The following is a 17,435-nucleotide window of genomic DNA, read 5'->3' on the forward strand; positions in this document are numbered from 1 at the left end:
TGGGGTGTTCTGGACAGTGGACACTAGATAGTACAAAAGCATCATTCCTAAATAATACATGGTGAAAATGACAGCGACGCGTGTGAGCTGGACAACAACGCTAAAGCTGCCCCCAAAACCCGCGGACATTGTTACATATATCTCCAGACCTCCTCAGGGAGGAATCCAGATGGGGTTTTCCTATTCGTTTCTAATAAATGACTATGCAAATCCTGTCTGCACTACCAGATGAGGTTTTCCTATTCGTTTCTAATAAAGGCTCAGATCCTCGATCTTCCATGGGCTTACTGACGAGCGAGTGTTGCAAAAGGCACGTTTTTTTTTTCTTTTGGAAATTCTACATTTGATTGTACAAGGAAAGACGCAAATAAGTTTCTGCACAAACTGACCAGACTTCCACCACGAACAAAGACTTTTCCATCACTTGTCCATTCAGAAAAGCATTTTCTCATATTATTCAGAGTCGGAACCGGAACAACTCGGGATTTTCCAGAGACCCAAGATTCCTCTACGTCCATATACAAGCAAAGCATAAAGATGGCGCCAAAGACTGTATGTGTATGAATTCACACCTTGAAATTCTGAAGAAAAATGCTTGGTGATCCCAAAAACCGCCGATACCTGAAACTTACCTGACAACAATGTCTAAGATAAACTTAATGCTGTTGTTTCAAAAAGATAACCTTAATGCTGAAGGCAAGTTATGGCCAGGTCGTTGCCTAACTACGTTGGGTACGAATGGAGTCTACTAGGGCGATAGATGCCCCCATTTTCTTTTTCTCGTCGGGCGAATCCATAGATGCCCCCATTCATCTCAAAGCACTTTCAGAGCTGAAAAAGGTTCACCAGTCTGTTGCTTAAAGATGGGAGCTAGGAGAGGCCAAACTGAACAGAGGCCGGACGACCTTCAGGAAAAGGTAAACTAACAATTACAAACTGGATGAGGATTGCTGGTGTTCGGCAGAGATTCGTTAAGAAACACGGCACTTTTCGCGTGGACAGAAGTTAGGAAGAAACTCATAATTCAGAGACACCGATCCCAGCGCGTAGTTGTCGTGATCGTTGATCAGTAGTCTGATGAATTGATCGATTGGATAGCGACTGAAATATGGCCACACGTTTTCGGGGTTTCCGAAACGCCCTCGCATGACGTTTATATATCGGGGGAGAAAAAAAACGTTTCCTCGCCGGACGAAGCAGGAGAGGAAATGCACTGATGAGATTGCCCAAACTGGGCGCTTTCTTCACGTGAGAAACTGGCAATTCGCTGTATCATTATATTTGGCAGTTTCTCCCATTTCAAATCACTCCGAATGTATAGAAGGCCACCCGGCCGGTTGTTGGATCGGAGAGCTTAAAGAAAGGAGACCAAACTGAACAATGACCGTAATTCAGTCAGCAATTATAAACTCGATCCAGTTGCCCGGCGTCAGGCAAAGGTTCCTAAATAATAAGAAAACGCACGTTGCCGGACGCAATTCAGAATTCCCAGCGTGTAGGTGTCGTGGCCACCGGTCTCAGTCGATACAATTGCGATTCAGGTCACACGTTTTCCGGAGCGTCCTCGCATGTGGCCGCACTGTGCTCTACGATATCTACCTTCTTTAATTCACTCGTTTCCTCACCGGCTGAAGCAGGGACAGAAATGCGACGAAATTGCCTTGGCTTGCATAGTTGCATTCGCATAGACTGCTGCGTCATCGGATCGGTGGGTGGAGCAGTAGTCAGATCGTCTCACGTGAGAACTGGCGATCTGCTTTGCTGTAGTACCAATTACGCCTGCCAGCGCCAGTGCTAGGTGCCTGATTCCAGAACAAGAAGCATTGGCAGCCATGGATTGGAAAGACGTTCTCTTTGATCTGGTCTCTTGGCGAGAGAAAGATGCCTCCTCACCTAACCCCGGCAGCTTGCGATAGACGATAATGCTTGCTAGACCGGGCCTAGCTAGTTGCGTGCGACGAAACGCAGTACAAACAAGCCGAAGACTGGTTTCGATTTGATTCGCGCGTTCGTCTGCATGCAATGCAATAATGCATCATGCATGGACAGTTTTAACGGGAGTATGTATGTTTGGTTTGGTAGGCGATCAATAATTTCCCGCTACGAAGCACACGGGGCGGGCAATTCGGTCCGCGTCCCCCGGACGCGGACGCGCTCCTCCCTCCCTCCCCTCCCCTCCCCTCCCCTCCCCTTGCTGGTCCCTGCTATAAACAGCCAGCCAGCGCTGTCCTCGCGCTCCTCCAGAAATAAAAGAAGCGATTTTGACACCACACAAATTAAAAGGCGAGAAGAGAAGAGAAGAGAAGAGAAGAGAACGCAGGGCAGCCAGCGCGCGGCTCCGCTATCTGAAGCAGGCCGGCAGGGACGAGCGAGAGAATCCGGAGGTCGAGGTCGACCCAAGCTCGAGCTTGAAAGGATGGACTCGAACCAGGGCGTGGTGGCGGTGGTGAAGCCGACGCTGGCCAAGGGGACGCCGTCGGCGTCGTTCCGGCTCCGCAACGGGAGCCTGAACGCGGTGCGCCTCCGCCGCGTGTTCGACCTGTTCGACCGCAACGGGGACGGCGAGATCACGGTGGACGAGCTGGCGCAGGCGCTGGACGCGCTGGGCCTGGACGCCGACCGCGCCGGCCTGGCCGCCACCGTGGGCGCCTACGTGCCCGACGGCGCCGCGGGCCTCCGCTTCGAGGACTTCGACAAGCTCCACCGCGCGCTCGGGGACGCCTTCTTCGGCGCGCTCGCGGACCACCAGGACGACGCCGCGGACGCCGGCGGCAAGAAGGGAGAGGAGGACGAGCAGGAGATGCGGGAGGCGTTCAAGGTCTTCGACGTCGACGGCGACGGCTTCATCTCCGCCGCCGAGCTGCAGACGGTGCTCAAGAAGCTGGGACTCCCCGAGGCCAGCAGCATGGCCAACGTCCGGGAGATGATCACCAACGTCGACCGCGACAGCGACGGCCGCGTCGACTTCAGCGAGTTCAAATGCATGATGAAGGGGATCACCGTCTGGGGCGCCTGATCGTCCATCTAAAACTGTGTCAAGGTCAAGGCAGGGCATAAAAATTTAACCCAAGCTCCTGGATATGGTGGTCAAGAGATGGCAAGATTATGGGTAGTAGGTTAATTTCCTAATTAACTATTCTTCCAGGCTCCGTGTTTCGTCCAGACAGTGCGGCGTTCTTATTCTTATCTTATTAATTAGTGGCACCGATGCGTCTCTAATTGTCTAGTTGTGTCTGCTGGTGTTTAATTTTGTCGTCCTTCACTGGTCTAGTGGTGATGAGAATGCCCTGTGCTGTGTGTCTGACTGTCGCATAACCATGGCACGGCATGACATTACTGAAATTTAGGCCTCTGCCAGTTGATAAAAATGTATCAAACTCGGTTATTCTGAATTCTCCATCAGTGTCTTGGGTTGATGCTCGGCTCAGTTTCCGCGATGTGATTGTGCTAAATCAGCTCTCGAGGTTCATGCGTGCTCTGTTTTTTTTTTTTTTTGAATTAGTGGATGTATTGCTGCATATCTGCAGTTCCATGCTACCTTGTTCAACATTCAGATTAAGAACAGCATGGAAGCTCTTAGGACGAGATAAAAGAGCTCTTAACGCGAATGTCGACAAAAGATAAAAGAGCTCTTAGCATGGAAGCATCTAGGTGGGCCATAAAGATAGAAGTGCCCTTCTTATCGGACAAAACTTAAATCATAGAAGTACAATTATTTTAGGACAAGGGAAGTTTGTTGTATATACTGGTGTTGTTTGGAAATGTTGACAAATATCGGTAATTGGGTGTCATGGCTGCTCATCACTTCAATGGTGAGTTCGGCGATGACGTGCAACTACGAGCTCCATTTTGAGGGGGTGTCGTCGGGAGTTGCTTAATGTTAGTCATCTGGGTCGTGTTTGTTTGTTTTTTTTAAAAAAAAATCGGTTTTCCTCCAATAAATGGTATAGATATAAGATTTTTGGGTCTAGTTTTTTTAAATAGAATTAGTTCAATTTCTCTTTTTTTTTCTTAATTTTTTTTTTTGTGTGAATACAGGAACTCCCTGCCCTCTCCGAAAAGGCCCGTTCGAAAGAACGTAATGTGAATAAACGCAACGGAATCTACACAAGGAACACACGGCTGGGCCTTGTGGCCCACAAGTTGGCATTGCGGAGGAAGGAAGCAGCCCGGTGTGGCGGTGCGTGTTGGTGTAGCCACTAGAAGAGAGGAGGGGCCTTCTGCTTTATGGACCAAAGTGGTTCAGCAACTATAATCAGTTGGGCTACATCTTATATGGAGCCATGGGCCGTTCGGCCAAGCAACCAGTACATCATCTGTAGTTCTGTACACAATACACGCAGAAGCTTCGACCATCAAAATGAAATTATTTGACATAGTGAAAATATGCTAATAAATCAACGCGCCACTAATTCTCTCTCTCTCTCTGTCTCTCTCTCTTTGTGATATCCACTAAGGCCTTGTTTAGTTCTGAAAAATTTGGGAAATCGACACTGTAGCACTTTCGTTTGTATTTGACAAATATTGTCCAATCATGGACTAACTAGGCTTAAAATATTCGTCTCGTCAATTCCGACCAAACTGTGCAATTAGTTTTTATTTTCTTCTATATTTAATATTTCATACATGCATCTAAAGATTCGTTGTGACGGAGAATGTGAAAAATTTTGCAAAATTTTCTAGAAACTAAACAAGGCCTAATTATCTTCTGCTCCACGCGAACATGCCGTGTACTAGCCGATAACGTGGACACCCGACCGCGTACGTCATTGCCGACGTCTGGCACAGGTAAAGTCTCCGTGGCAATCACCCCGACCAAGGACGGTCCCGTCCTGATCTCACGCGCCAAATGGACTGCGTGCTCAACAGCCTCAACTGCTCATGCACGAAACACGATACATGAGCGAGAACGACGATGGCTAACCTCAAATAATCCCATAGCTCCCCGCCACGTACACTTGGTCACTCGTGACAGCGTGATGGGTTTCGCTTTCATGCTGATCAGTCTAACTTAACCCAAAGAGGCTAGTTTAACCAGTGAATCAACCACCGGTTTACCCCATTTTGAGGCCAACAGACATAACGGAAGCACAAGTAGTGGCGCGAGTGCAATCTTTGTAGAGAGACTCAGGCCTTGTTTAGTTCACCTCAAAAAGCAAAAAGTTTTCAAGATTTTTCGTCACATCGAATCTTGCGGCATATGCATGAAGCATTAGGGTAGGGTTTGCGTACGTGTGTTCATAGGGGTGAGTGTGCGTGCGTGTTGAGGGTCTGCGTTGTACCGTGTAATCTCAAAAAAAATATAGACGAAAACAAAAACTAATTACACAGTTTAACTATAAATCGCGAGACGAAATCAAATCATTGCGAGTTCATGGTCATTGGACGCTCGTCCTTGATGCCGGCCCCACCTGTCAGGGAGCGCCGCTCGTCAGCAGCAGAGTCAACTGGTCTCCCACGATCGCGACCGAAGGCGACGTTCGATGATCCAACGGCTCAGATGTCTCCCACACTGTACCCTCCGCCTCTCAGCTCCCTCCCCTTTTTTTTTTCACACGAACCAGTGTCCGTCGCATCGCAGCAGGCCAGTCCAGACAGAGAAAGAGAGAGAGAGAGAGAGGAAAAAAAGAAGAAGAAAAACTCGAGGAGTCCGCACACAAAATCCAAACCCAAACCCTCGGCGAGGACGCCACCGTGGCGACGACGGCGGCGGCGGATGCGGCGGGGCTGGTCCCCGCGGACCTGGAGCGGCGGGTGATGGCGGCGGTGAAGGCGTCGGAGGCGCGCGGGGACCCGCCGCTCCTGCGGGCGGTGGAGCTGTCCCGCGTCGTCGCTGGGGAGGGCGCAGGAGCGGGGCCCCTACCCAGCGCCGACCTGGCCGGGATCCTCGTCTCCAACCTCTGCTTCGCGCATAACTCGCCCTCGCTCTGGAAGCTCCTGGGCCAGGCCGTGGCCTGCCGCCTCCTCTGCCCGCTCCACGTCCTCGCGCTCCTCACCCCTAGGTGCGTCCGCGGCCGCGGCGCCCCGAGCGTGCTGAAATTGGTGCCCGTCTGTGTGCTCTCCGGTTACGTCTCTGTGGGTTGCGAGTGAGTAACTCATCCAGCGGTGGTTTTGTCACACAGGGTGTTGCCGCAGCGGCGAGCGCAGCCTGAGGCCTATCGTCTGTACCTGGAGCTCCTCAAGTGTCACGTCACGTCGTCTTTGCTGTCTATGGAGGCTGGGCCTAATCGTGACAAGTAAGACCTCAACTAGGAAATGTGCTACCACTAGGTGTGATTTAGTCATAGCATCTGGTATCTTGTGTGAGTATTTTTCTACTGTTTGTTAGATATAATCCCACATTTTTAGATCTGTATTGAGCACAGCATTATGTAGATTTTGTGACACAAATCAAAGGTACAAGCATCCCTGCCAAGCTGAATGTTTGAAATTTGAATTGCACCACTCAGTGCCAAGTTTCATACACACACTCTCTCTAGTTTTCTTTCAGATTTTCCTGTTATGCTCTCAATTTGATTGATATGCATCTAAATCTTTGAACAGGAGTGTACAATTAAATTACAATACACATCCTTATGACTTATGAGGTCAAGCTACATGTTTAAGATTGGGGTTCAATGGTGATGGTCTATGCTAACACTTTTTTAAAAAAAAATTCTTGTTATATACTTATATGCCAAGATTTATGCTCATCTGTGCATACCTTATACATTCTGTAATGTCATAATATGGGTTTGCCCCCCTCATGAACTTTTTGTTGCCCCCCCTCCTCTTCAAGTTTTCTGATTTCATCTTTTCAGTGTACTCAGCATCTATTATTCACCATTACATTGTTGTACACTATGGTACTACTATACACTACTGGAAGTTGCTCATAGGTAACTATTGTACTTCCCAGGATAGGGAAGTCCATTGCTGAAGCTTTGCAACTATCAAAGGTTTATGGATTTTCTGGAACAGAGTTTGGACATGTTGTCATTATGTTTGTGTTGACTGTTGTCAATAAACTGATTGATAGCATACTTGAGGATTGTGGCCTTCCATCTGCGATGGCAGAGGGGCAAGAGAGTGTATATGCCACTGATGGGCCACAGCCTATGGACTTAGATGTTAAAAGGGGATCTACTGAGAACCAAAATGAGCATCGCGAACAGTTACGCCGGAAGAACACTCTCATGGCTTTGGACGTGCTGCATATGATGGCTGCTGATAGAAAGATTCAATCATTTCTACGCTTGATATTCCTGAACATGTATGTTTTTTCATACCCTTTCTCACGAGATTGTCTATGTATTACCCTTTGGATAGATTTAACTTTGACTGGAAACCAAGGGTGAAATTAGTTACAGAACATTAGCCCAGCATTTCACATGCAAGTATGCAACAAGATACACGGTGTTTTAAGTGTGCCCACCCTATTAACATGTTGACCATGAAGATGTTATATCCATGATTTAAGTATTTCCCTTCTTGTCATGCACTCAACCAATGCACTTCGTAAACATGTCGGATACCATATATGAAAAAAAAATTCTTTACAGCTTTTCTACAGTATATATAGGGATAGTAATAGGCTTAACCAGTAAGCTCATATAGTAATATATTGTTCAAAGCAAAGATAGATTTCTAGAATCTTTTTCCCCGTAGATTAATATTTAGTCTTTTTTTATTTCCAAACAGTTACTTGAATAGCAATCAACTTCTCTGGTAGCTGTCAATAATATAGTAATAGGTTTCGTTACCTAAGCCTTCCATCTTTATTGCCATGACCTTGCACAAAAACTTTCAAAACGTACATCCCTACTTGTTTTGTATTTTCTCTGTTGCTAATAATCAGCATTACAATTGTGCTGACGAAGAATTTTTTCTAGGTTAGGCCTGAAAAGTTCAGTTCTCTACGCCAGAGGTTGAGTTCTATTGAAGCACACAAGGTGTCCTTGGAGACTCTACTGCCTTCTGGACACAAAATTAGTGACTTGTTAATAAATATCTGGAGAGTTTGCAAAACAGACTATCAGCCAAATAACAAACGCATTCTGGGTATTCTTGGTAATATGGGATCCAGTGGCTCCCTTCTGGGCCAACTTACTGGAGCTGGGAGGCCTGCCTGCTGGATAATATTTGATATATATGTGGAGAATGCAATTGATGGGAGGCATCTAAATCTTATATCAGCTATCGGGATTATAAAAGGCAAGTTTACATGTCGGTCCAACTATGTAGACGAAAATGATCTGCGTGTTTGCAATCAAATTATTCAGTTCTTGCAAGAGTGACATGATCTTGTTACTAAATATTGTGTTCCTTTTATTCAGAAATGACCAAGACAATGCAAGTGCTTAATGAAGCAAGCTGGCAGGAAACATTTAAAGCTCTTTGGGTTTCCGCCCTTCGTCTTGTACAACGGGTAAATAGACCTTTCCATGATAATTATGAATTGTATTATTTACATCCATGTGGCTTTCTCACTTGCAAAGTGTTATAACTAGGCTAGAGAACCTCTTGAAGGACCGATTCCTCATCTAGATTCAAGGTTGTGCATGTTGTTATCTCTTATACCATTAGCCGTTGCTGAGATTCTTCAAGAAGAAAGTGATATGCTTGGAGCTGAAGGAAACAAAATTCTTCCACAAAGACAAGGGCTTATATCGTCTCTCCAGGATCTGATCCAGTATTCAGGACTTCTTGTACCACCTTCATCAGTGGTGAATGCAGCTAATGCTGCAGCCTCAAAAGCGGCAATATTTAAGGCCAACTATAAGGCTGGGGTTGGCAACTCTAGCATGATGGACCAGACTGACTCTTCCATGAAAGCTGGTACTTGTACTCTTCATATCCTACCAATTAGTTAATACTTATCACGTTAGAAAGAAAACAGAGACTATGCTGGGCGAGACACATAAGTCCTTGGTATTATTATTTCTAATTGCCTCTTGAGGGGGTGTGGGGTTTCATTATCTGTTTCTTGCCAAAGGCATTCCATGGGCCTCTGCTAGTTGAGTCCCAATGATAACCACTCTTTGTTATCATATCGCTTGTTAGCTATGCTCGGAACATTTTTATGTCTTGCTGCTTCAGTATTCTGTTGCTCATAATAAATGCATTTTTAGCCCTTCATTGTTCTATCCTTTTTTCTTACTTTTACTTGACCATTTTTTTTCAGCTGGGAACATGCTCCATCTTATTATTGAAGCCTGTATCTCGAGAAAGTTGATCGATACATCTGCTTACTTATGGCCTGGCTATGTTGTACCATCTGGGACTTTAAAAGATACAGCTTTGCCCCAAGAATCCCCCTGGTTAAACTTTATGAAAGGGGCTCGACTTTCAGGACCCCTTATTGATGCTCTGGTCGCAACCCCTGCTTCAAGGTGTGTGTAAATTGGTGTATAAATTGTAATGGCCAATCATGACTAGTTTGCTCTTAAGACTTCTTTTCAACTAATAATTTACTACTTTAGTATGCTATATTACATCATTTGCTCTCGTGCAGAATTTTGAAATGAGAGCTAAAATAGAAGTATCCATATAGCGTGCGGTCTAAATTAGACTCCTGGGACTACTAGCTACCCTGATTCTTTATATTTTAAGTCAACTCTGCTTGATGTCTGGTTCCTTTGTTTGTACCTTTTTTTTTTGCTCTCCACTGCTAGAAGTAGAGATGACTTTCCACTCCTGGGGCTCCACTCATCCACATAATCACTCTATCTCCATCTCCACTCCCGTGCATGCTTGCCAGGTGCCCTGGCCCCTGCTGGCAGCACAGCACCCGTGCAGGTTGTCCTCAATGCCTAGCACTCTAGCAGCTGCAGATGCGAGAGTGGAGATGGAGATAGTGGATCTGTGGATGAATGCAACTGGATTGCTGGTATGGGCTACAGAAAGTGGTGCCATCAGGCACCGCGGGTGCGGTAGTCCTTGCAGCTGTGGGCAGGCGAAGGAGGTGGAGTGACTGGCTGTGAGATGCGGAGTTGAATGGATTGGATAAGGCTGCCTGGTTAGGATTACAGATTTTATACGTGTTTCTCCAGCTTCTATGTTGGGCCAGCCAGGCCTCTAAGCAATTTGCGCATATGAACAGTACTGGACCTAGCTACTTGAGGCCCCGTGGGGAATGGAGGACGACAGGCAGCGGATCATCCCTGCCCCCGTTAGACCCGAGGGGGATCAATTTTCCCCCATTTGGTTCCCGTGGGGCAACATTTGCAACCATGCCCATCCTCTAATTGGGGAATTGCCCGTGGGGAATCGAGTCCCCATTGTCATCTCTAGCTAACACCACCATGTTCCTGCCTTGATTTGAAATCCGTTTGTTTCTTCAGACTTCAGTGTTTCGGAGTTGGACAAATTATACAATATATTTTTTGTTCTCTACTATTATCATCATGATTATCCTGCGCTGATGTGTAATCTGTTTGTTTCTTCAGTGTTGCAGAATTGGACAAATTATACAGTATAGCGACAAATGGTTCAGAAGAAGAAAAAACAGCTGCTGCAAAGATTCTTTGTGGTGCATCACTTGTTCGTGGCTGGAATATTCAGGTACCTTGATTTACAGTTGTACACCTTACTGTGTGAAGACTGAAGACATTCCATATTGTCAACATATAGCTGACCGGAATTTTTTTATTCTTCTGTAAGAAAGTTAATTATTTTTTAGGTGAATCAATTTGACAATGTGGGTTGTGCATTTGATTTTCTTTTTCATAGTTACCACAAGGGCACTTCCACTATTTATTGACTTTGTAATGTTTTTTAATGGAACTTAGGAAAATTCAAATCTTAAGCTATTAGCATAGCTGAAAGTTCAGTATCGTTTGTTAGTCAAATGCATGTGAGAATAGTCCCAAAAATAATCAGAAATGTAGGGACGCAGGGCATTGACATGTTGTCATATACCAACATTTTGGGGACAAAGCTAGTTACGTAAAAACTGTAGAAAATCTTACAAACACACTTTGCTACAATGTTGTATGCCTTTTTTAACATTTGTGGCTATATGCTCATGCACATGTGTCAGGAACATGTGGTCGGTATGGTGGTCAAGCTATTATCAGCTTCTTTACCCTCAGATTCCTCAACTTCAACTCCTGGGAGCATGAGCCACTACCTTGCTCATATGTCTACGTTAAATGAAATCTTACTCGGTGTTTCTTATGGTGACGCCATCCACATTCTTTCGTTGTATGGAATGGTAATGATAATTGCAATATAACTTGCTTATGCTGTTTATTTGTCAATCTGTTATTGGAATATTAAACTAGGTGAATGCTTTTGCATATTTCTATTCAGAACAGATCCTCACCACTAGATGTGTGCTTTGCTTTGTCCCTCAAAAACGGTGTCTTATTTGTTTCAATGTCATCAAGGAGAAAAGTTTCATAACATCGTTAGAGACTTAAAATGTCAATAGATCAGTGTTTCTTTGCAATTGTTGTCCACATGCAATTTTGTGTTTCCCAGTGTGCTGTGTTCTTTTTCAGTTTGTCTTTTAGAGATATAAGGCATGCTGTTCCCTGTACAAGTACAACAACAGTTTAGGCCTTGTTTAGTTCTCAAAAAATTTCAAGATTCCTCGTCACATCGAATCTTGCGGCACATGCATGGAGTATTAAATTTATACGAAAACAAAAATTAATTACACAGTTTGCCTATAAATCGCGAGATTAATCTTTTGACCCGAATTAGTCTATGATTGGACAATATTCGCCACAAACAAACGAAAGTGCTACAGTACCCAAAATCCAAAAATTTTGCCAACTAAACAAGGCCTTAAAGGACCTGTACTATAGTTTTGCAACCCCTTGTTAACTTGTCATGTTTATTAGTAGAAGTTGTTGGAACTGTATCTGACTGTAACAACTTTCACTTGCTTCACTAACATTTGATGACTGCCCCAACCTCATTGACCAATAAGTGTAGTATGCAATTCTTTGTGCTTTGGACCATTTATTTAGGTATGACACAAGTAGTAGTTGTGTTATGACTTATGTGTGTTAATATTACTATGTCACAAATGTGAAACATTTTATTAATTGGGCAACAAAAATATTTAACATGGCTGCACTGATTGCTGTTCCTGAATTTAAGAAAATATTTATGTGATACAGGTTCCAGATGTTGCTGTGGCTTTAATGCCACTATGTGAGGCTTTTGGGTCAATAGCACCGCCACCTAATCACAAGTCTACCATTCTTGGTGAAACATCTGTTTATTCGGTCTTCTCTTGTGCATTTCTTTGCCTTCTTCGCTTGTGGAAGTTTTATAGACCTCCTCAAGAGTATTGTCTTGCTGGTCGTGGAGGCTCAGTAAAGCTGGAACTGACTCTCGACTATCTGTTGTTGATGCGCAATAAAGGCATTGAGTTCTCAAATTCATCTGCCCCTAATAGGGCTTCTTACAACAATATGGGCTCAGTCAATGAGGTTCCTGCTCAGCCGATTTATATTGATTCTTTCCCCAAGCTAAGGGCTTGGTATTTCCAGAATCAAGCTTGCATCGCCTCTACACTTTCTGGTCTTTGCAACAAAAACCCTGTCCATCAAGTTGCGAACAAAATTTTGAATATGATTTGCCGAAAAATGAATAAAAGTGGGGTATCATCTAGTAATCTTTCATCCACTTCTAGTAGTAGTGTCAGTGGTTCCTCTGTAAGTGCATCAGATGATTCTTGCCAAAGGCCTGCTGTTCCTGCTTGGGAATTTTTAGAAGCTGTTCCTTTTGTTCTTGAAGCTGTTTTGACAGCATGTGCTCATGGGCGGCTTTCCAGCCGAGACTTGACTACAAGTGAGTTGATTCCCCATATTGTATGTTGGTACCTCTCAGCATCATTTTATTTGCTAATGTTTCCGTACTGCAGGCTTAAGGGATCTTGTGGACTTTTTGCCTGCTTCTCTTGCTGCAATTGTAAGCTACTTCTCAGCAGAAATTACACGAGGAATCTGGAAACCTGTTCCAATGAATGGAATTGAATGGCCTAGTCCCGGTGCTTCTCTTCATTCCATTGAAGCTGAAGTAAAGGAAATTCTTGCATCTGCTGGTGTTCAGATTAACAGCTGCTATCCACGTATGTTCTGCATTCTGTTCTTGCACATCAACTTAGTTACCTTAGTCATATTTATTGTCAGGCTTCGCCATCAATATGCCAAATACCTTTATTCCACTTTTGTTGTCATAAAGCATATTATATTCTTTCAGGTGGTGTGCCGCCAATGCTTCCTTTACCTATGGCTGCACTTGTCAGCTTGACGATTACATTTAAGCTAGATAGGAGTTTGGAGTACATTCAAGGGGTCACTGGGCAGGCACTAGAGAACTGTGCAGGGGGGAGTTCCTGGCCAAGCATGCCCATTATTGGGGCATTGTGGACACAGAAAGTGCGAAGATGGCATGACTTCATCGTCCTCTCTTGTATGCGTTCTCCATTTGGTACAGACAAAGATGCAGTTGCGCAGCTCATCCAAAGTTGCTTCTCGTCCTTTCTGCAGTCTTCACCCAGTGGTTCTGACATAATTGCAAACCGTGGAGTTGGGGCTTTACTAGGGGACTCGATCACGAATCAAGGTCTTAGGCTCCCAATGGCACCTGGTTTCATCTACTTGAGAACATGTCGAACTTTCCATGACACTTACTTCGTTAGTGAAGTGATCCTCAAGCAAGTTATTGAGTGGTCTCACAAACTTGCAAATGGATGGTCTTTCAATGGGCCTCCGCAGTTGAAATCAGGCCGGACACCACTATCTTGTGCAGCATCCATGGCACATCAGGTTGCGTTGCTTGGTGGAGGTCTCCTGTGCATAGCAGGTGGACCACTTGTGGTCCAGGTGTTGTATGAGGAAACACTGCCAACACTGCTGCTATCAGCCAGAGAACAGAGTTTGAAAGGCCCTGGGCCAGTTTCTAGCACACTCCAAGGTTATGCCATGGCCAACATGCTCTTCTACAGTGGTAGCCTGCTTTGGGGAGCGGATAGGACTGATCCTGTCATGAAATTGTCTTTCCTCTGGAGGCGGCCACGGGTGGTGAGAAAACACATGGATTTTATAGCTGGTGTATTGGACGGACACATTCTTCTGGGCTGTGACCCGGGTACCTGGAAAGCGTATGTGTCGCAATTTATGTTCCTGGTGGTGAAGTTTGTTCCATCATGGTTGCGGGATATAAAGCTGGAAACGCTAAAGAAGATAGCAGCTGGACTTCGGAGTTGGCATGAACATGACCTTGCTCTATCTCTTCTTGAGCGAGGAGGACCGCAGGCAATCTCTCTTGTAGTCGAGGCCTTTATGTGATCCTGCCATTTGGACATCTTGTCCCCATCTGACATAGCAGCCGTTGTTAGAGTTTTGAGGGTTTGAGATTGGTGAGTAGAGGTCTAGCTGAAGTAATGAGGGTAACTCATCCAGAATTCCACTTGAGCTATCATGATAACTCTTCCAGAATTCCACTTGAGCTATCAGGATAACAGAAGTTCTCATGTATGGCGAGCCCTTCAGGGTTTTTGTGAATCCAATACTGAAGAACATGCAACCTACTAGGAGTGTATTAACTTCAGCCCTAACATGTAATATATGGAAAGTTCATTACCTTATTGTACTGAACTTTCTGTATTTTCCTTTTTGTCCTCTCGCCTCTCGGGCAGTCTTCTACATTATCGGCCGTCGTGAAGTTGTTGTAATGCATCGAAAATTTCTCACCTTTTTGTCCGTCAACCTCTTAACCGCAGTTTAGTCTCCTTGGTTCGGATCTCGCTCTTACTGCCCACACGTTGATGAGACAATATTTTCAATCCAAAGCCACTGCATTTTTAATTAAACATGAGACCAAGTTTTGAACAATGTCTGATATATTGGAACAAAAGATGTGATGGTTGCATAAATCTTCAAGCCATAAATTTTCTAAATGATCGTGCAAACTGTACATTTTAATAACACCTACTCCCTCCATCTTATTGTATGTCGTATGACTTTTTTTATTCTAAGTTTGTCCACTCGTCTTATTCAAAAAATTTGTGCAAATATAGTCAAATTTTAAGTCATTCTTGAAGAACTTTTATTAATAAACCAATACACCACAAAAAAAAGTAATATTTTATACAAAACTTTGAATACGACGAGTGGTCAAACTTTATATTAAAAAAGTCAAACGACGATGGATTGAGTACATTCTAAAAGTGATTCTAAACTGTACTCCCTTTGTCTAGAAAAGAATGCAATTATGAGAAATATGGCAGTTAAACTTATCTGATCAAGTTTATAGTAAATATTATTTATAAATATTATTAATATTTATGTCTTGAAATAAATTTATTATGAAAATATATTTTATAACTAATATAATGATATTTATCTTGTCTCGTGAGTGTTAGTATATTTCTATATGATTTTATTTAAAATTAAAACCGTTTGATTTCTCAAAATGTGAAAAGTGTATTTTTTTAGAGGGAGGGAGTATGTTTTAATAACACACTTTAGATCTATGTAAGGATGTGGGTGGTGTTTCAAATGGATACCCACAGTTCTTCTTTAATGTAACTTAATGAACTAAATAAAAAAATAAAATAAGAAATTGTTAATTTAGTTTATTAAATTGAATTATAGAAGAATCGCTGGTATCCGTTTGGAGCACCATCCCTATCCTTATCCTTTTTCCTTCGAGTTCCAGTAATCGAATTTTATCTTTCATCACAATATTGATAAACAAATTATATTAACTTTTTTCCCATGACGTGAGTCATGAGTCCTCAATTTCATTACTTAGTTAAAGAAAAAAAGTCTATATAACATCTTAAACTATCTAGGGTGGACTACTTCACTCCTCGAACTATAAAACCAGATATTCTACTGAACTTTAAAACCGGTCAAATAACACCCTCGAGTGGTTTTGGAGGGCGATTTTGTCTTTTTATTTTATATTTATTTCCGCTGAATCTTTGAAAAATCATAATAAATCACAGAAAAATCATACAAAACAAATTTGTTTATTTTATGATTTTTCAAAGATTCAACGAAAATAAATAAAAAATACAACCACCCTCTAAAAGAGGGTTATTTGACCGATTTTGAAAGTTCAGTGATAGAATATTCGATTTTATAGTATGGGGTGAAGTAGTCCACTCTAAATTGTTTGAGGGGTTATATAAAGTTTTTCTTAATTAAAGCAATGAAATTAGAAAGTAGTTTTAGCGCAACCGTCAATCTGAAAAGCGACCACAAACCAAAACACATAAATGCCATCTTGAAAGAAACAACTACCATGTGTCCATGTCATCGCATCAAAAGACATAAATTCCTACCGTGGCCACTGACACCGCGCACATGCTGCAAATACCGAAGAAACGAAGGAAAAGTTCGTATTGTCTCCCTTAACTTTAACAAAAATCCAAATTTTCTCTAAACCTTAAAATCAGGCAAAACATCTCCTTTAATTTTTAAAATCATTCATATTATCTCTCTAACCCCTTTATAACGGTTTTAAATACGGTTTTATCTTTTCTTTTATTATTTATTTTGGTTGAATCTTTGAAAAAATCATAGTAAATCATAAAAAAACATAAAATAAAAAATTTAGTTTTGTTAGACTCTAAGTAAGTAGATCTACATAGTGAACATGTAATATGGTATGCTTTAATACAAAATATTTACTATAGCTTTAGATCTATGCTTTTTTGTAATTATATGGAATAATTCATACCGCAGTTTCTACGATCCAATCATGGTAAAATTTTTATAGTAGGGTAATTATTGTATGACTAAACAGTAGTAAAAAATTCTTACTATGGATCACGTATAATTTAGTTATAGGTTTTATTTAGATTTATGCTTGTTAAATATAAATAGTTCTATAACTAAGCTATACATGAACCAATAAATATGGAATTTTTAATACGGTTCAATCAAACAATAATTAGCCCATCATAAAAAAATCATCATAATTAGACCATGCAAATTGCAGCTATGAGTTATTTTAATTAATTATAGAAAACATAGATCTAAAGCAACAAAATTATACTAGAGCATACCATATTATATATTCACCATGTATAACTATTCATGTGGAGTCCAACAAAATTAGGTTTTCCATTTTATAAATTTTATATCATTTACTATAATTTTTCAAAGATTTAGCTAAAATAAATAAAAAAGAAAAAGATAAAACTACATTCAAAACTGCTTATAACAAGGCTAGGGAAATACTAAGATGAACAGTTTTAAAAGTTGAGAAAAGTGTTTCGCTCAATTTTAGGGTTCAGGAGAAAAAACAGAGTTTCGCAATAGTTGAGGAAGGTAATGTGAGTTTTTTCCTTAGAAAAAATAGAGCTGGGCGGTTCCAAAGGGCCAATACTAACGGGCCGGTTGTGTAGGTCGGAACAAACCCTACTGTGAGGGCCCACACGGCCCACCAGGCGGGACTGCGGGAGGAATGATTTGGCGGGAACG

The 17,435-nt window shown here is 42.7% G+C and overlaps 2 protein-coding genes across 2 annotated transcripts; both read left to right on the top strand.

The window, feature by feature from the left end:
• Positions 2,222–3,414, top strand: LOC8078566 (probable calcium-binding protein CML32). The gene has a single exon (XM_002461177.2). It carries the CDS (start codon positions 2,417–2,419, stop codon positions 3,014–3,016), a length of 600 nt encoding a protein of 199 aa, XP_002461222.1. The 5' UTR covers positions 2,222–2,416; the 3' UTR covers positions 3,017–3,414.
• LOC8078567 (mediator of RNA polymerase II transcription subunit 33A) lies at positions 5,570–14,812 on the top strand. The gene is made up of 12 exons (XM_002461178.2): positions 5,570–6,002; positions 6,123–6,236; positions 6,899–7,252; positions 7,877–8,193; positions 8,316–8,407; positions 8,490–8,817; positions 9,164–9,371; positions 10,428–10,542; positions 11,021–11,194; positions 12,111–12,786; positions 12,860–13,066; positions 13,198–14,812. The coding sequence occupies exons 1-12, from the start codon at positions 5,758–5,760 to the stop codon at positions 14,286–14,288; spliced, it is 3,921 nt and encodes a 1,306-aa protein (XP_002461223.1). The 5' UTR covers positions 5,570–5,757; the 3' UTR covers positions 14,289–14,812.

The sequence above is a fragment of the Sorghum bicolor genome, chromosome 2, assembly GCF_000003195.3.
Source record: "Sorghum bicolor cultivar BTx623 chromosome 2, Sorghum_bicolor_NCBIv3, whole genome shotgun sequence".
NCBI lineage: Eukaryota > Viridiplantae > Streptophyta > Magnoliopsida > Poales > Poaceae > Sorghum > Sorghum bicolor.